The sequence below is a fragment of the Somniosus microcephalus genome, chromosome 5, assembly GCF_052327205.1.
Source record: "Somniosus microcephalus isolate GS21.2 chromosome 5, FLI_Smic_1.0, whole genome shotgun sequence".
Lineage (NCBI taxonomy): Eukaryota > Metazoa > Chordata > Chondrichthyes > Squaliformes > Somniosidae > Somniosus > Somniosus microcephalus.
The window spans coordinates 317031565-317053784 of NC_140991.1; the positions used below are offsets into that span (position 1 = coordinate 317031565).

General features: G+C 52.4%; 1 protein-coding gene across 1 annotated transcript in view; it reads right to left on the reverse strand.

Annotated features, from left to right (window-relative positions):
* cpne4b (copine IVb) overlaps nucleotides 1-22220 on the reverse strand; it is a 542136-nt gene that overhangs the window by 234856 nt on the left and 285060 nt on the right. Inside the window, exon 3 of the mRNA XM_085989288.1 lies at nucleotides 15643-15828. Within this exon, the coding sequence (XP_085845414.1) occupies nucleotides 15643-15828 (186 nt within the window). The remainder of the gene's footprint in view (nucleotides 1-15642; nucleotides 15829-22220) is intronic.

Sequence of the window (22220 nt, forward strand, 5' to 3'; positions counted from 1 at the left end):
CGCCGTCCCCGGCCTCCTGAGCCCCCCCACCACGTTGTGCCGGGCTCTTTTGCCGGCACTCGCAATCGGCGATCGCGCTGCAGCAGGCCCCTCCCCTTTAAGAAGGGGAGGAAGGCCTGCAGTACCGCAGCGCGCCGTGCCGCAGCGTGTGGCGCTGCAGCACGTTGCGCTGCGATTTTCAGTTGCAGCGCCCCAAGAGGGATGCGGGGCTCCTCGAGTAGCGCTGCGCTTCCGTCTGCGGCGCTGAAACTGAATTTCCGGCTGGCGTTCGCGACTCCTTCCGGGGCGGTACTTCCGGCGCCCTGGCGAGACTGGGGGTACCAGTGAATTTCTAGGCCATTATCTGGTCATTATCACATTGCTGTTTGTGGGATCTTGCTGTGCGCAAATAGCTGCCGCGTTTCCTACATTACAACAGTGACCACACTTCAAAAAATACTTCATTTCCTGTAAAGTGCTTTGGGATGTTGTGAAAGGCGCTATAGAAATGTGAGTCTTTCTTTCTTTGTGTTAATGGTTTGAAGCAGTTAGTAGACCTGGTAGATTCCACAACATCCATCAAGTAACCAGCTGTAACCAGTAATTACTCAATGAACACGAACAGGAACATTTAAAAGATAATCAACCACTGGAGTCAAACACTGAGGGCACTAAATACATACAACAACAACTTCTATTTATATAGCGCCTTTAACGTAGTAAAACGTCCCAAGGTGTTTCACAGGAGCGATTATCAAACAACATTTGACACCGAGCCACATAAGGAGAAATTAGGGCAGGTGACCAAAAGCTTGGTCAAAGAGGTCGGTTTTAAGGAGCGTCTTGAAGGAGGAGAGAGAGGCGGAGAGGTTTAGGGAGGGAATTCCAGAGCTCGGGGCCGAGGCAGCTGAAGGCACGGCCGCCAATGGTTGAGCGATTATAATCAGGGATGCTCAAGAGGGCAGAATTAGAGGAGCGCAGAGATCTCGGGGGGTTGTGGGGCTGGAGGAGATTACAGAGATAGGGAGGGGGGCGAGGCCATGGAGGGATTTGAAAACAAGGATGAGAATTTTGAAATCGAGGAGTTGCTTAACCGGGAGCCAATGTAGGTCAGCGAGCACAGGGGGTGATGGACGAACGGGACTTGGTGCGAGTTAGGACACGGGCAGCCGAGGTTTGGATCACCTCAAGGGGGAATTTTTCTCTTTCAGCATCCCTGGTGCAGAGTGACACGCACTGGAAGCACACAAAGAAATGATGGACCATCCTCCCTTGATTTTCCATCCATTCTCCAGGGGGTGCAGAGGGGCGGTGCGCATTTTCCCGAAAATCCACTTGCACGGAGCACTGGGTCGATTGGGCTTATATTCGCTGGAGTTTTGAAGAATGAGAGGGGATCTCATTGAAACTTATAAAATTCTAACAGGACTAGACAGACTAGATGCAGGAAGGATGTTCCCGATGGCGGGGGAGTCCAGAACCAGGGGTCACAGTCTAAGGATAAGGGGTAAGCCATTTAGGACTGAGATGAGGAGGAATTTCTTCACCCAGAGAGTGGTGAACCTGTGGAATTCTCTACCACAGAAGGCAGTGGAGGCCAATTCATTAAATATATTCAAGAAAGAGTTGGATATATTTCTTAAGGCTAAAGGGATCAAGGGATATGGGGAGAAAGCAGGGACAGGGTACTGAGTTTGGATGATCAGCTATGATCTCATTGAATGGCGGAGCAGGCTCGAGGGGCCAAATGGCTGACTCCTGCTCCTATCTTCTATGTTTCTATGTTTCCAGGCTGGGAGCGCTGCTGCAGAATCTATCACCTCAAGGCCTGATAAGCGATGTGGTACAGCTGAGGTGCAGTGAGGCGCTGTTATCTAGTTGCTGCTACTAGTTGCTGCTGTTGTGGTATTAAACAAGCAATCCCAATGCGAGTGAACAATCCCTACCTGCCAGGCTCCTTTACACGCCGTTTATAATCTGCAGCATTCTTTGACTTTTGTTACCCTCCCCCGCACCCCCCCAATCTGATTCCCGCAGGCAAAAATCCTGCGCTATCTAAAAGGTAGCTTTTTGGGGATTTTTTCCACCAAAAAATATTAATTTCTGCACGGTGGAATTTCAAATACGGCATTCCCATTGTCTGCATTCTCACAGATTTGTAGGACCCGCTCCGGAGATTGAGCGCAAAAATCCAGGCCGACGCTCCCAGTGCGGTACTGAGGGAGTGCCGCATTGTTGGAGGGGCAGTACTGAGGGAGCGCTGCACTGTCGGAGGGGTAGTACTGAGGGAGCACTGCACTGTCGGAGGGGTAGTACTGAGGGAGCGCCGCACTGTCGGAGGGGCAGTACTGAGGGAGCGCTGCACTGTCGGAGGGGTAGTACTGAGGGAGCACTGCACTGTCGGAGGGGCAGTATTGAGGGAGCGCCGCACTGTTGGAGGGGCAGTTCTGAGGGAGCGCTGCACTGTCGGAGGGGCAGTACTGAGGGAGCGCTGCACTGTTGTAGGGGCATTACTGAGGGAGCGCTGCACTGTCGGAGGGGCAGTACTGGGGGAGCACCGCACTGTCGGTGGAGCAGTACTGAGGGAGCGCTGCACTGTCGGAGGGGCAGTATTGAGGGAGCGCTGCACTGTAGGAGGGGCAGTACTGAGGGAGCGCCGCACTGTCGGAGGGGCAGTACTGAGGGAGCGCTGCACTGTCGGAGGGGCAGTACTGAGGGAGCGCCGCACTGTCGGTGGAGCAGTACTGAGGGAGCGCTGCACTGTCGGAGGGGCAGTATTGAGGGAGCGCTGCACTGTAGGAGGGGCAGTACTGAGGGAGCGCCGCACTGTCGGAGGGGCAGTACTGAGGGAGCGCTGCACTGTCGGAGGGGCAGTACTGAGGGAGCGCCGCACTGTCGGAGGGTCAGTACTGAGGGAGTGCTGCACTGTAGGAGGGGCAGTGCTGAGGGAGTGCCGCACTGTCGGAGGGGCAGTACTGAGGGAGCGCCGCACTGTCGGTGGAGCAGTACTGAGGGAGCGCTGCACTGTTGGAGGGGCAGTACTGAGGGAGCGCTGCACTGTCGGAGGGGCAGCATTGAGGGAGCGCCGCACTGTAGGAGGGGCAGTACTGAGGGAGCGCCGCACTGTCGGAGGGGCAGTACTGAGGGAGCGCTGCACTGTCGGAGGGGCAGTACTGAGGGAGCGCCGCACTGTCGGAGGGTCAGTACTGAGGGAGTGCTGCACTGTAGGAGGGGCAGTACTGAGGGAGTGCCGCACTGTCGGATGGGCAGTACTGAGGGAGCGCCGCACTGTCGGTGGGGTAGTGCTGTGAGAGCGCCGCACTGTTGGAGGGGCAGTACTGAGGGAGTGCTGCACTGTCGGAGGGGCAGTACTGAGGGAGCACTGCACTGTCGGAGGGGCAGTACTGAGGGAGCGCCGCACTGTCGGAGGGGCAGTACTGAGGGAGCACTGCACTGTCGGAGGTGCCATCTTTCAGATGAGACATTAAACCAAGGCCCCGTCTGCTCTCTCAGGTGGACGAAAAAGATCCCATGGCACTATTTCGAAGAAGAGCAGGGGAGTTATCCCCGGTGTCCTGGGGCCAATATTTATCACTCAATCAACATATCTGGTCATTATCACATTGCTGTTTGTGGGAGCTTGCTGTGTGCAAATTGGCTGCCGCGTTTCCCACATTACAACAGTGACCACACTTCAAAAAGTACTTCATTGGCTGTAAAGCGCTTTGGGACGTCTGGTGGTCGTGAAAGGCGCTATAGAAATGCAAGTCTGTCTTTCTATTTCAATGGAGGGGAATTTTAACATGGAGGAGAGGGGGTGGGATTGGGTGTGGGTGGGGGGGATAAATGGGGAACAATTAGAAGTGTGTCGGGAAATTATTCCCTCCCTGTGCCAGACAACATCTGTAGCCAACCGAGTGGGCAACCAACCAATTTGTCCTTTTCAGCCGCCTTTTAATTGAAAGTGTCCCGCGGCGCTCCAGGGAATCCGCGTAGCCGGCTTTTCAAAGCCAAAAATCGCGCGTATCTTGAAGGGTCCGCGCGGCGCCAAAAATGATTACAGGGACACGTTGCTACCGACTCGTTAACAAGCTTCGGCGCTAGTGGGAAAGAACTGTACAAGAATGGCCGGGACGAGGGCGACTCTGATTTTCATCTTCTCCCTCTGGGGAAACTGTGCGGTTTTCCCCGAAGTGTTTCCCCCTCCCCCCCCACCCCGCCCCCCGCAGCAGCGCGGTTGGGATGAGGATCTGAGCAACGTTAGGGGATCACCAGCACAAATTCCGGGGTCCAAAGGCCTCACCCCGCGCGTCACCACGCCTGCTGGAACATGAAACCCACACGGTGACAAGTTCGTTTTCCTGGACAGCCTGCAGGAGATGTCAAGAGTCCCAGGAATGCTCATTTTCAAAAGCAGCACTGAGCGTGATATGTGCAGACCTAAGGCCTAGAAATTCGGTGGGCTGCGCCACCAGTTAGCGCCCAAAGAGGCCACTTAGTGGTTTTAGCGCCACTGGCCACGCCCCCCACGAAATTTAGCGGGACGCTAATGGCGGCGTTAGCCTGTAGCGCTGCGCCGCCACCGATGACGTCATCGGTGTGCGCAGCGCCCCGCTACCGCCCCGATCGCGATATTGGGTCGCGCCCCCCGCTGTAACACCGGTCGCAATCTGCGCAGGGGGGCCGACCTGCGGCGGTAGTGGCGCTAATTAAAGGGGAGGTGCGGGGCTCCTCCTCACGCCGCCGTCCCCGGCCTCCTGAGCCCCCCCCCCCCACCCCCGGGCAGTGCCAGCTGTGTCCCAAGAGCCCGGCACCTCTCCTCGGTGCCGGGCTCTTTTGCCGGCACTCGCAATCTCTGATCGCGCTGGTGCAGGCCCCTCCCCTTTAAGAAGGGGAGGAAGACCTGCAGTACCGCAGCGCGCCGTGCCGCAGCGTGTGGCGCTGAGGCACGTAGCGCTGCGATATTCAGTTTCAGCGCCCCAAGAGGGATGCGGGGCACCTCGAGCAGCGCCCCGCTTCCGTTTGGGGCGCTGAAACTGAATATCGCGCTGACGCAATCGGCTCCTTCCGGGGCGGAACTTCCGGCGCCCAGGCGAACTTGGGGCGCCACTGAATTTCTAGGCCTCAGCACCTTCAATAAAACTCCAGCGGTGTGCTTCCCGGGCAAGGTAGCATTGGGATCGAAATAATTACCTTCAAGCTTGGAGAAGGTCCCCAACTTTTGTGTCTGATGAAAGGAAGGGTTTAACCAATTTGTTGAAAATCTCAATGTTTCTGCTTCAATTATTACAGCAGCAAATGGGTACGTACGGGTGAAAAATATGAATCTCGAACAGTCACAGCAAGGCCGCCAGTAGTTGAAAGATAGCACCTTTCATTTTCTCTTCTATTCAGGCAAATGGCTCATAAATCAAACCATTACACACACACAAGACGGATGGATAAAAACCATCACAAAATAGAATAATTTCCAATCATAATCTACATCTTTATAATAACATTTCTTGTGTCTGTCAGCTAAACTGGGTCTGTTATCAGTCGTCAAGCCACAAATCAATGCCTGGTTCCTTCTTCCCGATTGAATAAACGTTTTAAGTCTATGTTTTTCTTCTTTCTAATTGGTTTTTCTCTACAATTGCCTCTGAGTCAGAAGGTTGTGGGTTCAAGTCCCCACTCCAGAGGCTTGAGCACAAAAATCTAGGCTGACGCTCCAGTGCAGTGCTGAGGGAGTGCTGCACTGTCAGAGGTGCCGTCTTTCGGATCAGACGTTAAACCGAGGCCCCGTCTGCTCTCTCAGGTGGATGTAAAAGATCCCATGTCCACTATTTCGAAGAGCTGGGGAGTTCTCCAGGTTTCCTGACCAACATCACTCAATCAATTTATCCGGTCATTATCTCATCCCTGTTTGTGGGAGCTTGCTGTGCGCAACATGGCTGCCGCGTTTGCCTACGTTACAACAGTGACCACACTTCAAAAGTCATTGATTGGCTGTGATGCCTTTTTGGTGAATGGGGAGTATGTGAAAGCCTCTATAAATACAGTTCTTACTTTCACCAATCACATTACACAATGGGGGAAAAGTTCAGTCACACCCCCTTTGGGGTGTTAACTTTGCCGGGTAGCGCCCCCGCGGCCGAAATTGAGTGGTAGCGCCCCAAGAGGGAGGCGGGGCGTTACTGGAAGCGCCCCGTATCCCTCTTGGGGCGCTGCGAGGGAATATCGTGCGGCGGTACTGCAGGCCTTCCTCCCCTTCTGAAAGGGGAGGGGCCCAGCGCAGCATGACCCGTTGCCCAGCCGGGCCACCGGGGATCGGCAGTGCTGGCAAAAGAACCCAGCACTCAAGAGAAGTGCCGGGCTCACGGAGCGCAGCCGGCACTCCGCGGGGGGGAGGGGGGGGCGGGTAAGGAGGCCGGGGACGGCAACGGGGGCAGGTGCTGGCAGGCGGCCAGCAACAAAAATGGCCTCCCGGCACCTCACCTTTAATTAGCCCGGCCCCGGCCCCAGGTAAGTCCCCCCTGACCCCATCGGACAGAGCGTCCGGCGGTAAGTCAGGGGGCGCTACCGAAGATCGCGGCCGGGGCGCGAGCGGGGCGCTGTGCACGGTGATAGAAACATAGAAGATAGGAGCAGGAGTAGGCCATTCGGCCCCTCGAGCCTGCTCCGCCATTCAATGAGATCATGGCTGATCATCCAAATTCAGTACGCTGTCCCTGCTTTCTCCCCATACCCCTTGATCCCTTTAGCCGTAAGAAATATATCCAACTCCTTCTTGAATATATTTAATGAATTGGCCTCAACTGCCTTCTGTGGTAGAGAATTCCACAGGTTCACCACTCTCTGGGTGAAGAAATTCCTCCTCATCTCTGTCCTAAATGGCTTACCCCTTATCCTTAGACTGACCCCTGGTTCTGGACTCCCCCGCCATCGGGAACATCCTTCCTGTGTCTAGTCTGTCTAGTCCTGTTAGAATTTTATAACAGATGACGTCATCACCGGTGGCGCAGCACCGCGGGGCGCTAACGGTTACTGCCGCCGCTAACCTCCTGCTGAATTCTGCGGGGGGCGTTGGCGGTGACGCGCCCGGGCACGAGTTGCGCAAAGCAACCAAATTTTTCCCCCCAGATCTTTGTCCCCATTCCAATTTTCATCCCAATCACAGTTAATCAAAAAACGCTTGCACAATTATAATTCAGAAAAACACCCAGCCAGCAGGGCAGCTCCCACTGATCACTAAAAATAAAATTTGTAACATAAAACAAAAATCAGCCCATCCATCACATCTTCCAACCTCTTTAACAATGACTCCCTCCTCCAAGCACAGCCCCACACATTAACCCCATCTTCTCCCTGCCCAGGTGCTTCCTGGCCCAGACATCCCAACTAAGCCCCAATGACCTGAGCCAAACCACGCACATCCCATCTACCACTAGCTCATCTCCGACACAGCACACCCACACAGACAGCAACTCCATTATAGAGTTAATGTGACATAACCAAGGAACTGCAACACAATTCCCAGAAACTTTCTGAGCTAGTCCAGATACCAGACTGCTCTAATCCCCCCCGTCCCCCTCAATACCCTCCCCGCACTTCATCACTCACTCTTGCCTCATACCCTTTCTGGCCACCTCCCAAACCTGAACCAGATTTCCCAACTTATAACTCCTGGTTCACCCGCCTCCTGATGTCCCGACAACTCCAATTCCCACTGCTCTCCCTCCTGAGATAAGACCCAGCCTCCTGCCACTCCCATACTCACTCCCCAACCTCCTGCCACTCTCATACTCACTCCCCAAACTCCTTCCACTCCCATACTCACTCCCCAACCTCCTTCCACTCTCATACTCACTCCCCAACCTCCTTCCACTCCCATACTCACTCCCCAACCTCCCGCCACTCCCATACTCACTCCCCAGCCTCCTTCCACTCTCATACTCACTCCCCAACCTCCTTCCACTCCCATACTCACTCCCCAAACTCCTGCCACTCTCATACTCACTCCCCAACCTCCCGCCACACCCATACTCACTCCCCAACGTCCTGCCACTCCCATACTCACTCCCCAACCTCCTTCCACTCTCATACTCACTCCCCAACCTCCTTCCACTCCCACACTCACTCCCCAACCTCCTTCCACTCCCATACTCACTCCCCAACCTCCTGCCACTCTCATACTCACTCCCCAACGTCCTTCCACTCCCACACTCACTCCCCAACCTCTTTCCACTCCCATACTCACTCCCCAACCTCCTTCCACTCCCATACTCACTCCCCAACCTCCTGCCACTCTCATACTCACTCCCCAACCTCCTTCCACTCCCACACTCACTCCCCAACCTCCTTCCACTCCCATACTCACTCCCCAACCTCCTGCCACTCCCATACTCACTCCCCAACGTCCTGCCACTCCCACACTCACTCCCCAACCTCCTTCCACTCCCATACTCACTCCCGAACCTCCTGCCACTCTCATACTCACTCCCCAACCTCCTGCCACTCCCATACTCACTCCCCAACCTCCTTCCACTCTCATACTCACTCCCCAACCTCCTGCCACTCTCATACTCACTCCCCAAACTCCTTCCACTCCCATACTCACTCCCCAACCTCCCGCCACTCCCATACTCACTCCCCAACCTCCTGCCACTCTCATACTCACTCCCCAACCTCCTGCCACTCCCATACTCACTCCCCAACCTCCATCCACTCCCATACTCACTCCCCAACCTCCTGCCACTCCCATACTCACTCCCCAACCTCCTTCCACTCCCATACTCACTCCCCAACCTCCTGCCACTCTCATACTCACTCCCCAACCTCCATCCACTCCCATACTCACTCCCCAACCTCCTGCCACTCCCATACTCACTCCCCAACCTCCTGCCACTCCCATACTCACTCCCCAACCTCCTGCCACTCTCATACTCACTCCCCAACCTCCATCCACTCCCATACTCACTCCCCAACCTCCTGCCACTCTCATACTCACTCCCCAACCTCCTGCCACTCCCATACTCAATCCCCAACCTCCTGCCACTCCCATTCTCACTCCCCAACCTCCTTCCACTCCCATACTCACTCCCCAACCTCCCGCCACTCCCATACTCACTCCTCAACCTCCTGCCACTCCCATACTCACTCCCCAACCTCCCGCCACTCCCATACTCACTCCCCAACCTCCTGCCACTCCCATACTCACTCCCCAACTTCCTTCCACTCTCATACTCACTCCGCAACCTCCTGCCACTCTCATACTCACTCCCCAACGTCCTGCCACTCCCATACTCACTCCCCAACCTCCTTCCACTCTCATACTCACTCCCCAACCTCCTTCCACTCTCATACTCACTCCCCAACGTTCTGCCACTCCCATACTCACTCCCCAACCTTTTCCACTCTCATACTCACTCCTCTTCGACAACCAGTTCTTTACCCAAACACACGGAACAGCCATGGGGACCAAATTCGCACCCCAATACGCAAACATCTTCATGCACAAGTTCGAGCAAGACTTCTTCGCTGCACAGGATCTCCAACCAACGCTATACACCAGATACATCGACGACATTTTCTTCCTATGGACCCACGGCGAAGAATCACTGAAAAGACTACACGATAACATCAACAAGTTCCATCCCACCATCAAACTCACCATGGACTACTCCTCAGAATCAGTCTCATTCCTGGACACACGAATCTCCATCAAAGACGGACACCTCAGCACTTCACTCTACCGCAAGCCCACGGACAACCTCACGATGCTTCACTTCTCGAGCTTCCACCCTAACCACGTTAAAGAAGCCATCCCCTATGGACAAGCCCTGCGAATACACAGGATCTGCTCAGACGAGGAGGAACGCGATGGACACCTACAGACACTGAAAGACGCCCTTGTAAGAACGGGATATGATGCTCGACTCGTCGATCGACAGTTCCGATGGGCCACAGCGAAAAATCGCATAGACCTCCTCAGAAGACAAACACGGGACATGACCAACAGAGTACCCTTCGTCGTCCAGTACTTCCCCGGAGCGGAGAAACTATGCCATGTTCTTCGCAGCCTTCAACATGTCATCGATGACGACGAACACCTCGCTAAGGCCATCCCCACGCCTCCACTACTCGCTTTCAAACAGCCGCCTAACCTCAAACAGACCATCGTTCGCAGCAAATTACCCAGCTTCCAGGAGAACAGCGACCACGACACCACACAACCCTGCCACAGCAACCTCTGCAAGACATGCCAGATCATCAACACAGATACCATCATCACACGTGAGGACACCACCCACCAGGTACATGGTACATACTCATGTGACTCGGCCAACGTTGTCTACCTCATACGTTGCAGGAAAGGATGCCCCGGAGCATGGTACATCGGCGAGACCATGCAGACACTGCGACAACGGATGAACGGACACCGCGCAACAATCGCCAGGCAGGAGTGTTCCCTCCCAGTCGGGGAACACTTCAGCAGTCAAGGACATTCAGCCTCCGATCTTCGGGTAAGCATTCTCCAAGGTGGCCTTCGAGACACACGACAACGCAAAATCGTCGAGCAGAAACTGATAGCCAAGTTCCGCACCCATGAGGACGGCCTTAACCGAGATCTTGGGTTCATGTCACGCTACATGTAACCCCACCTGATGCAGGGTCATCCAGACTCCAGTCGACATTGGCTTGTTCTCTCTACACAGATGCGGCTGGACCTGCTGTGATTTCCAGCCAAAAAAAATGTTTTTTGTCTGTTTTTTTGTTTTTCATACAGACCCCAGCATCTGCAATATTTGACCCCTTGTGACCCCACCCCATTGTTCTTTGATGTAATGTTTCCCTGACTGACCTGTTTGGACACCATTCACACCTTTGACTGCTGTGATTATCTCTCTGCCGAGGTGCGATAAATGGCAGTTGGAAAGGTTACCTGTAAACATCTGACATGATTCTCTGACTATATAAGCTGTGTCTTTATGCATTTCTCCACTTCACCTGAAGAAGGAGCAGCGCTCCGAAAGCTTGTGATTTCAAATAAAGCTGTTGGACTATAACCTGGTGTTGTGTGATTTCTTACATTTGTCCAGTCCAACTCCGGCATCTCCACCCCATACTCACTCCCCAACATCCTGCCACTTCCATACTCACTCCCGAACCTCCTGCCACTCTCATACTCACTCCCCAACCTCCCGCCACTCCCATACTCACTCCCCAACCTCCTTCCACTCCCACACTCACTCCCCAACCTCCTTCCACTCCCATACTCACTCCCCAACCTCCTTCCACTCCCATACTCACTCCCCAACCTCCCGCCACTCCCATACTCACTCCCCAACCTCCCGCCACTCCCATACTCACTCCCCAACCTCCTTCCACTCCCACACTCACTCCCCAACCTCCTTCCACTCCCATACTCACTCCCCAACCTCCTTCCACTCCCATACTCACTCCCCAACCTCCCGCCACTCCCATACTCACTCCCCAACCTCCTGCCACTCCCATACTCACTCCCCAACCTCCTGCCACTCCCATACTCACTCCCCAACCTCCTTCCACTCTCATACTCACTCCCCAACCTCCTTCCACTCTCATACTCACTCCCCAACGTCCTGCCACTCCCATACTCACTCCCGAACCTCCTGCCACTCTCATACTCACTCCCCAACCTCTAGCCACTCCCATACTCACTCCCCAACCTCCTTCCACTCTCATACTCACTCCCCAACGTCCTGCCACTCCCATACTCACTCCCGAACCTCCTGCCACTCTCATACTCACTCCCCAACCTCCTGCCACTCCCATACTCACTCCCCAACCTCCTTCCACTCTCATACTCACTCCCCAACCTCCTGCCACTCCCATACTCACTCCCCAACCTCCCGCCACTCCCATACTCACTCCCCAACCTCCTGCAACTCCCATACTCACTCCCCAACCTCCCGCCACTCCCATACTCACTCCCCAACCTCCTGCCACTCCCATACTCACTCCCCGACCTCCTGCCACTCCCATACTCACTCCCCAACCTCCCGCCACTCCCATACTCACTCCCCAACCTCCTGCCACTCCCATACTCACTCCCCAACCTCCTGCCACTCCCATACTCACTCCCCAACCTCCTGTCACTCCCATACTCACTCCCCAACCTCCTGCCACTCCCATACTCACTCCCCAACCTCCTGCCACTCCCATACTCACTCCCCAACCTCCTGCTATCTTTGCCTTAGCATCACTCCTCGATCCAGCCAAGATTCCCTAAACTCTGCCAGTAAAATCCTTTCCTCCTTGCTGGCCCCCTACAAGTTCCAGCGTTCCCTTTTCGCTCTCGTCCTTCTCTCATGGGTTAACAATGCTCTTAAAGTAATGGGACTAATAAATGTATTATGAAAAGATTAATACATTCATTACTAATATCTAATACAATGTCAACCCAAAAGAGATTTAATCATAATTTCAGCTATTACCGGCTTGATGCATAATTTATAAACATGCACACAGATCATTTCAAAACTAATCTAATTTTGCACAAACAAGGATAAGCCCTGAGGACATTTCCCGCGTAGGTGCCACTCTCACCATCCCTCTCCATGATCTGCTCTTTTCTCCAACTGCTATGGAGATGAGAGAGCACAGTGTTTTTTTTCTCCCCTGTCCTGGAGTGCTCCTCGATATAAACGGACAGATTTTTACATCTACATAAATTTCTCCTCGAGTTGATGAAACCAGCTTGTGCAGACCTTCAGTCTCATGGTTTGACTGCATTTGACTTGGCGTTTCTCTACTAATAGCTTCTGCCCCATGACAATATGTCCGGAACTGAACTGCGGTTTAATGCAACATGGGGGAAGATCGTTGAGTATATTCAAGGCTGAGATCGATAGATTTTTGGACTCTAGGGGAATCGAGGGATATGGGGATCGGGCAGGAAAGTGGAGTTGAGGTCGAAGATCAGCCATGATCTCATTGAATGGCGGAGCAGGCTCGAGGGGCCGTATGGCCGACTCCTGCTCCTAATTCTGATGTTCTTAAGAGCTATAACATGGATCCCATGGGCAGGGAAGAACACGCAATATCTTTTCAGTGGTGTCCATTTTAGAATCACTCCATCGGCAGAACTAATGTGCAAGAGTCTAGTTTTGGACAGCTTTGTGATACAGTTTTGGTAAAGTTAGTTGCAAGATCCCGCAACTAAAACTTACCCAGAAAATAGAAGCTTTGTAGCTACCCAGTACACATCTTCAGAGATGTTTGTGGGTTGCAATCTTTGATTCTCTATAATTTATCGGTGAAACGGCTTTGGTCAGCCGTGGCCCAGTGGGCCGCACCCTTGCCTTCTGAGTCTAGAAGGTTGTGGGTTCAAAAGTCCCACTCCAGAGACTTGACCACATATCCTAGGCTGACACTCCAGTGCAGTGCTGAGGGAGTGCTGCACTGTCGGAGGTGCCATCTTTCGGATGAGATGTTAAACCGAGGCCCCGTCTGCTCTCTCGGGTGGATGTAAAAGATCCCGCGGCACTATTTCGAAGAAGAACAGGGGAGTTCTGTCCTGGGGCCAATATTTATCCTTCAATTATCATAACTAAAACAGATTCTCTTCTTCTCAGGCAGTCCCTCGGAACCGAGGATGACTTGCTTCCACATTAAAAATGAGTTCTCAGGTGACTGATTAGTCCAATGCGGGACCTACAGTCTCTGTCACAGGTGGGGCAGACGGTGGTTGAAGGGGTGGGTGGGTGGGGTGCTTGGGTTGACGTGCGCTCCTTGCGCTGCCTGCGCTTGGCTTCCGCTTGCTCCCGGCGAAGAGACTCGAGGTGTTCGGCGCCTTCCCGGATGCTTCTCCTCCACTTTGTGCGGTCTTGGGCCAGGGATTCCCAGGTGTCGGTGGGGATGTTGCACTTTTTCAAGGAGGCTTTGAGGGTGTCCTTGAAGCATTTCCTCTGCCCACCTGGGGCTCTCTTGCCGTGCCGGAGCTCCGAGTAGAGCGCTTGTTTTGGGAGTCTCGTATCGGGCATGCGGACAATGTGACCCGTCCATCGGAGCTGATCGAGCGTGGTCAAAGCTTCGATGCCGAGGATGTTGGCCTGAGCGAGAGCACTGACGATGGTGCGCCTATCCTGCCAATGGATTTGCAGGATCTTGCGGAGGCAGCGTTGGTGGTACCTCTCCAGTGCTTTGAGGTGCCTGCTGTACATGGTCCATGTCTCTGAGGCATACAGCAGGGCGGGTATCACTGCTGCTCTGTAGACCATGAATTTAGTGCCGGGTTTGAGGTCCTGGTCTTCAAACACTCTCTTCCTCAGGCGACCGAAGGCTGCACTGGCACACTGAAAGCGGTGTTGGACTTTGTCGTCGACGTCTGCCCTTGTTGATTAACAGGTCATTGTCACATTGTTGTTTGTGGGAGTTTGCTGTGCACAAATTGATTACACTCCAAAAAGTACTTAATTGGCTGTAAAGCACTTCGAGACATCCGGTGGTCGTGAAAGGTGCTGTAGAAATGCAAGTCTTTCTTTTTGTCTGGTTTTCAGAGGACCAGGCTCGTCCTCACTTCATTTCTATTTTTTTTATTAAAAATCGATTTTTTTTAAAAATGGGGTCTTAGTTAAATTGCTTTCAAGGCATGTAGCTCCTCTAATGGGGTCATTGAGAAATGAGAGTTCAGTCCGCCATCCCACTAAGTCTGGCGATTTTAACTCTACTCGCTCAGCAGAAACCTGGCGGGCGGGCAGCTAAAATCGCCCCGGGCTCTTACCCCGCCTGAAAGCCGCCATGATCGCAACATCTGCAATTTTAACCCGCTCTCCTGAGCGGGCAGCGAGGACAGGCGCCCGGAGCCAATGGGGTCCTTCTTTTATGTAGGCATGCTGCGGCCTGATGACATCATCGAGACCCGACTGTAATTTTAACTCAGGCCTGAGCAGGGAATCCGCCTGGAGTTAAAATCGGGGCCGATGTGGGCAGGTACAGAGTACAGGCCAAGGGCCTTCACATGAAATCAGGACAGGCACTTGAGACACTTGAATGTGTCCATTTGTGAGAGCAGACGGGGCCTCGATTTAACGTCTCATCCGAAAGACGGCACCTCTGACAGTGCAGCACTCCCTCAGTACCGAACTGGGAATGTCATAAAAACATAGAAGATAGGAGCAGGAGTAGGCCATTCGGCCCTTCGAGCCTGCTCCGCCATTCAATGCGATCATGGCTGATCATCCAAATTCAGTACCCTGTCCCTGCCTTCTCCCCATATCCCTTGAGCCCTTTAGCCTTAAGAAATATATCCAACTCTTTCTTGAAATATTTAATGAATTGGCCTCTACTGCCTTCTGTGGTAGAGAATTCCACAGGTTCACCACTCTCTGGGTGAAGAAATTCCTCATCATCTCAGTCCTAAATGGCTTACCCCTTATCCTTAGACTGTGACCCCTGGTTCTGGACTCCCCGACCATCGGGAACACCCTTCCTGCATCTAGTCTGTCCAGTCCTGTCAGCCTAGAATATGTGGCCAAGTCTCTGGAGTGGGACTTGAACCCACAACCTTCTAGTTTCAAGAAGCGAGGGTGCTGCCCACTGAGCCACGGCCGACTTTATGCTAATAATTTGCGTTCACAGCTGCACAGGAAATTCACAATGGGCAATGAAAGTAAATTCACACTCTGGTCGTACGCTTACCTGTCCAAGAGTGCATTCCATTCCTCCGAGGATGTCGGCGTCCTTAACCCCATTGTGCAAGTGATTACTGCCGATATCGTGGACTTCGAACCTCAGCCTCTGAACCTCCTCAAAGTAAAAGTCCACTGTGTAAACTTTGGAAAAGACTGGATTGATGCAGGTACGGATAACTTCAGTCCTGTCAACCTGTTGAAGGAAGAAATCGAAAACTTGGGTCAGTTCGCTGGGACCAACTAATGCTCAGGAAAGATGGCACCATCTATAAGACGGGACGTTAAGATATAATGCCCAAATTTCCTACTCATAAAAGAGCAACAAATTAGTACTCAATCGCTAGGGAATGCAAGAGTCCTGGTTAGACCACACCTGGAGCACTGGGAGCAGTTCTGGGCACCACACCTTAGGAAGGATATATTGGCCTTGGAGGGAGTGCAGCGCAGGTTTACCAGAATGATACCCGGACTTCAAGGGTTAAGTTACGAGGAGAGATTACACAAACTAGGGTTGTATTCCCTGGAATTTAGAAGGTTAAGGGGTGATCTGATCGAAGTTTTCAGGATATTAAGGGGAACAGATAGGGTCGATAGAGAGAAACTATTTCCGCTGGTTGGGGAGTCTAGGACTAGGGGGCAGAGTCTAAAAATTAGAGCCAGACCTTTCAGGAGTGAAGTTGGGAAACACTTCTACACACAAAGGGTGGTAGAAGTTTGGAACTCTCTTCCTCAAACGGCAATCGATGCTAGATCAGTTGTTAATTTTAAATCGGAGATTGATAGATTTTTGTTAACCAATGGTATTAAGGGATATGGGGCAAAGGCGGGTGTATGGAGTTAGGTCGCAGATCAGCCATGATCTCATTGAATGGCGGAACAGGCTTGAGGGGCTGAATGGCCTCCTCCTGCTCCTATAAGAATCAAAAGGGAGCCAACCGGCTACAAACACACCATGGAGGAACTACGTCACACAAAAAATTGACAGTGAATAAAATCTACCGAGACAAAGATGGACATGAACCAATGATATTTTTACCAAATATATTTTAAAAGTCCTTTCACTCGCTGCTTTACTGTGTAGAAATTTACTACGGGAAATAAGTCTGTGACATACAAAGAAGTATGAGATTTACAAGAAAATGATTAGGCGTACCGAAATCTTCTACGTTTGAAATGCCTGAGGCAACCGAGTCAATTTTAACACATTTACCTGATGGGAGTCAAGCGAGGCGGAGTGGGGGTGGTTCAAACAGAGCGGGGAATTCACCCAATGAACATCTCAGACATGGCCTAACTGTCCCTGATGGGCCGCGGGAGCTTGAGGGGTGGGGCGGGGGAGGAGGGGGGTGTTGGGGGGCAAAGCGGCCAATTCTTTCCCGCCCTGGTCTGGCCGATTGCAATATTAAATAGCGGACAGTGCAGACACCGGCCCCAAGCCGGCAATGTCCTCTTTGAATGTGCAGATCGGGCTCTGTTGACCATACAGAGGGTCCCCATTGGCTATTTTGACCCGAGGCCGGAGCGGGAGATCAGTGGTGACTTCCCCAACCAGGCCGAGCCTGCCGGGGACAGCAGCCAGGGCAACAACACCAACAACTTGCATTTATACAGCGCCGTTAACTTCATAAAACATCCCAAGGTGCTTCACAGGAGAGTTATCAAAAAAAATTATAAATTTGACACCGAGCTACATAAGGAGATATTAGGGCAGGTTGGTCAAAGAGGTAGAAACATAGAAGATAGGAGCAGGAGTGGGCCATTCGGCCCCTCAAGCCTGCTCCGCCATTCAATGCGATCATGGCTGATCATCCAAATTCAGTACCCTGTCCCTGCTTTCTCCCCATATCCCTTGATCCCTTTAGCCTTAAGAAATATATCTAACTCCTTCTTGAATATATTTAATGAATTGGCCTCAACTGCCTTCTGTGGCAGAGAATTCCACAGGTTCACCACTCTCTGGGTGAAGAAATTCCTCCTCATCTCTGTCCTAAATGGCTTACCCCTTATCTTTAGACTGTGCCCCCTGGTTCTGGACTCCCCCGCCATCGGGAACATCCTTCCTGCATCTAGTCTGTCTAGTGCTATTAGAATTTTATAAGTTTCAATGAGATCCCTCTCATTCTTCTAAACTCTAGTGAACATAAGCCTAATCAACCCAATCTCTCTTCATACGTCATTCCTGCCATCCCAGGTATCAGTCCTGTGAATCTTCGCTGCACTCCCTCCATGGCAAGAACATCCTTCCTCAGATAAGGCGACCAAAACTGCACACAATACTCAAGGTGTGGTCTCACCAAGGCCCTGTACAACTGCAGCAAGACATCCTTGTTCCTGTACTCAAACCCTCTTGCTACGAAGGCCAACATACCATTTGCCTTCTTAACCGCCTGCTGCACCTGCATGCTTACCTTCAGCGACTGGTAGGTTTTAAGGAGCGTCTTAAAGGAGGAGAGAGAGGCGGAGAGGTTTAGGGAGGGAATTCCAGAGCTTAGGGCCCAGGCAGCTGAAGGCACGGCCACCAATGGTGGAGCGATGGAAATCGGGGATATGCAAGAGGCCAGAATTGGAGGAGCGCAGAGATCTCGGGGGGAGGGAGGGTGTTTGTGGGGCTGAAGGAGGTTACAGAGATAGGGAGGGGCGAGGCCATGGAGGGATTTGAAAACAAGGTTGAGAATTTTAAAATCGAGGCATTGCCGGACCGGGAGCCAACGTAGGTCAGCGAGTGCAGGGAGTGATGGGTGTTATAAGTTAAGTTTTAACATATATTTGGGGTTTTTCTTATGGAGCGGGAGTTTAATAGCATGAAAAGTGTGAAAGTGAGCGACTGAAGGTAGACCTGTTACAGCATTGCAGGTCAGTGGGCCCAGAGACACTCAATATTGTGCGAATTTGACTTTGAGCATCATGGGGGTGAAATTCAGTATCGCCCCGTCTGGGGCGCCATTATCGGCCGGGCGCAAAGTTTAGCGCCTGCCGCTAATTATCGCCTCCGACTGCAAACTTGGCTTTTATCGCCCCTGGAGGTGATTGGAGCGCTAAATCAGGCTCTACACACCTGTCTTAAGGCGCAAAAGCCAAGGAGCGAGGCGCTACCTCAGAGCGCTGGCGAAGCTCATGTGATGTCAGTCAGCAATGGAACACAGACACACTGGCGCCGGCCAATTCTTAAAGGGGAGTTCTGATGAATGGTCATCGACCTGAAACGTTAACTCTGTTTCTCTCTTCACAGATGCTGCCTGGCCTGCTGAGTTTCTCCAGCATTTTCTGTTTTTATCTTAAAGGGGAGGGTCGATCTTGCTCTCCATCCACATCCTGCTCATTGCAGCCTTGAACCTCGGCCTGGAGAGACTTGTACATCAAATCTGCTGGAAAGAACAATGGAGAGGCCCGGGGAAAGAGCTCAGAGTGCAGCCCCCACAGTCTCTTCTAAATCGATACAAGGAAGGGCAAATCCAAATGAACCTGCAAAGTGCTGCTCAGTACCCAAAACTCCTTCACACAGCGTTGAATCTCTCCAGAAGTCTCTCTCTCTCTCTCTCAGAATGTGTGGTGCAAAAATGTCACCGACAAAAAAAGGCAGGAAGCGGTCGCCTTTAAATAGCGCTCCCCCAGTCCCTTCCTGACTGCAAAACGCTCCCCTCAACCTGTCGTTGCTGGCGGCAGACGGTAAGGCAGGGGGCGCCACTCAATATCCGGTCTGGGGTGCTACCGGGGCGTTGCGCATTTGACTGATGTCACGATCTGCAGGCACAGGAGATCGTGGCGGTAGTGTTTAGCGCCACCGCAGAATGTCTAGTTAATTTCGTGAGCGGCGTAAGCATCGCCGCGCCCGGGCGCTAGTTGCTTTGCACCCCATTAGCGCCCTCTGAAGGCGCTAACGAGAGGCGCAAACCAACTGAATTTTTCCCCCCATCAGTATTAATACATTATGTGAAATTGGAACGATAGCAAAATACTCCGGATGCTGGAAATCCGAAATAACAACAGAAAATGCTGGAAAAACTCAGCAGGCCAGGCAGCATCCGTGGAGAGAGAAACAGAGTTAACGTTTCGGGTCGTCAGACGAAAGGTCATCGACCTGAAACATTAACTCTGTTTCTCTCTGCACGGATCCTGCCTGGCCTGCTGAGTTTTTCCAGCGTTTTCTGTTGTTATGTGAAATTTAAAGGTCACCTCTAAAATTCATTGCCCACGAGCTATTTGCTCTGTTACTCATCAAAGAGCATTGAGATTCCGAGATAATGAACCACGATAAGTAATCCAAAAAACAAAGAGGAATCAGAATTCAAATCCTGCCTTGGAGTTATATACCATTGAAGTCGGCAGCGATAGTGCGGATACCCGTCGATCAGTGTACGCTCATAGCACGAGATACCTCTAACAGTTCAGGCATTGCTTCCCCCCCCCCCCCCCGCCCCGCCACCACCCCCGCACTTTTCTCATTTTCACAAGTAGACCAAATCCCTTATGAACCGAAATCTGCATCTTAATTCTCCAGCTTGTATCGACTGGCAAAGCCCAGGTCTAACAATTAACCTCGAGTCACAGTAAGAGACTTTCAGGAGTGAGACATGGAATTCCCCACGTGTTCAGGCAACCGGCCTCATCCGTGGGTTATTGGCTACTTTCAGTAAACCCTGACATGAATCGGTCATTCATGAAAGACTTATGAAATAATACTGAGCGGTCTACGGGTGGCGCTGTCCAGGGAGAGTATAAATACTCGGGCACGGGCCCAGCTTGCGCAGGACATTCTTAACAGGAACTAGTGAAGGACACAACTAGACCTCCATGTTGTAAAACAGTTGATTAAAGCTTTGTTTAACGCTTAGACCAAGTGCCTAGTAGTTTTCTTACATCAAACAGTATTGTTAATCTACTAATGGCGTGCAAGTACAGCTTAAAAGGTTGGTTTAAAAGGATGGTGCAGGAGCCGAAGAGGAACAAATTTCAGCTGAAACAACTTGTCCTCCAAGTATCTGAAAGGGCATTTCTACAGCCCCTTTCACAACCACCGGACGTCCCAAAGCGCTTTACAGCCAATGAAGTACTTTTTGTAGTGTAGTCACTGTTGTAATGTAGGAAACACAGCAGCCAATTTGCACACAGCAAGCTCCCACAAACAGCAATGTGATAATGACCAGATTATCTGTTTTTAGTGATGGTGGTTGAGCAAATAAAACGTGAGCCCTCGTCCTGCTCATGCCATCCCAGATAATTTGCCAGGTGCACCTTTTCCACTCTGTTAATGATCTTATAAACCTCTATAAGATCACTTCTCAGATGCCTCCTTTCAAGAGAGACCATCCCAAGTCTCTCCAGTCTTTCCACACAGCTCAAGCCCTCTAACACTAGAGATCAGGCGCAAGGTTCCTCTCTGAAATGCATCCAGTACTTGGATGTCTCCCTTACATAAGAACATAAGAAATAGGAGCAGGAGTAGGCCCATCGGCCCCTCAAGCCTGCTCCGCCATTCAATAAGATCATGGCTGATCTGATCCTAACCGCCAATCCACTATCACAGAACTATCTCCTGAATCTAACAGAATTAGACACACGAAATAGGAGCAGGATCAGGCTACACGGCCCCTGGGCCCGCTCCGCTACCCACAGGGCCATGACCGATCCGAACCTAGACTCATGTCCAAATTCCTGCCCGCTCCCCGTAACCCTCTTGGTGACCAGCGCTGGACACAGTAATCAACGTGTGGTCTGACCAGAGCCCCATATAGTTTGATGACGACTTGCTCACACTTGTATTCTCCTGTTTGGTTATTTTTTAAAAATTAATTCACGGGATGTGGGCGTCGCTGGCAAGGCCGGCATTTATTGCCCATCCCTAATTACTCTGGAGAAGGTGGTGGTGACCCGCCTTCTTGAACCGCTGCAGTCCGTGTGGTGAAGGTGCTCCCACAGTGCTGTTAGGGAGGGAGTTCCAGGATGTTGACCCAGCGACGATGAAGGAATGGCCGATATATTTCCAAGTCAGGATGGGGTGTGTGACTTGGAGGGGCACTTGGAGTCCCGTTCAGCCATCACCCCCTGTGCTCACTGCCCCGTGTCCTAACTCACACCCAGTCCCGTTCACCCATCGCCCCCTGTGCTCACTGCCCTGTGTCCTAACTCACACCCAGTCCCGTTCACCCATCACCCCCTGTGCTCACTGTCCCGTGTCCTAACTCGCACCAAGTCCCGTTCACCCATCACCCCCTGTGCTCACTGCCCCGTGTCCTAACTCACACCCAGTCCCGTTCACCCATCACCCCCTGTGCTCACTGCCCCGTGTCCTAACTCACGCCCAGTCCCGTTCACCTATCACCCCCTGTGCTCACTGACCTACATTGGCTCCCGGTCCAGCAACGCCTCGATTTCAAAATGTTCATCCTTGTTTTCAAATCCCTCCATGGCCTCGCCCCCCTCCCTATTTCTGTAATCTCCTCCAGCCCCACAACCCCCCGAGATATCTGCACTCCTCTAATTCTGCCCTCTTGAACATCCCTGATTATAATCGCTCCACCATTGGCGGCCGTGCCTTCAGCTGCCTCGGCCCCGAGTTCTGGAATTCCCTCCCTAAACCTCTCCGCC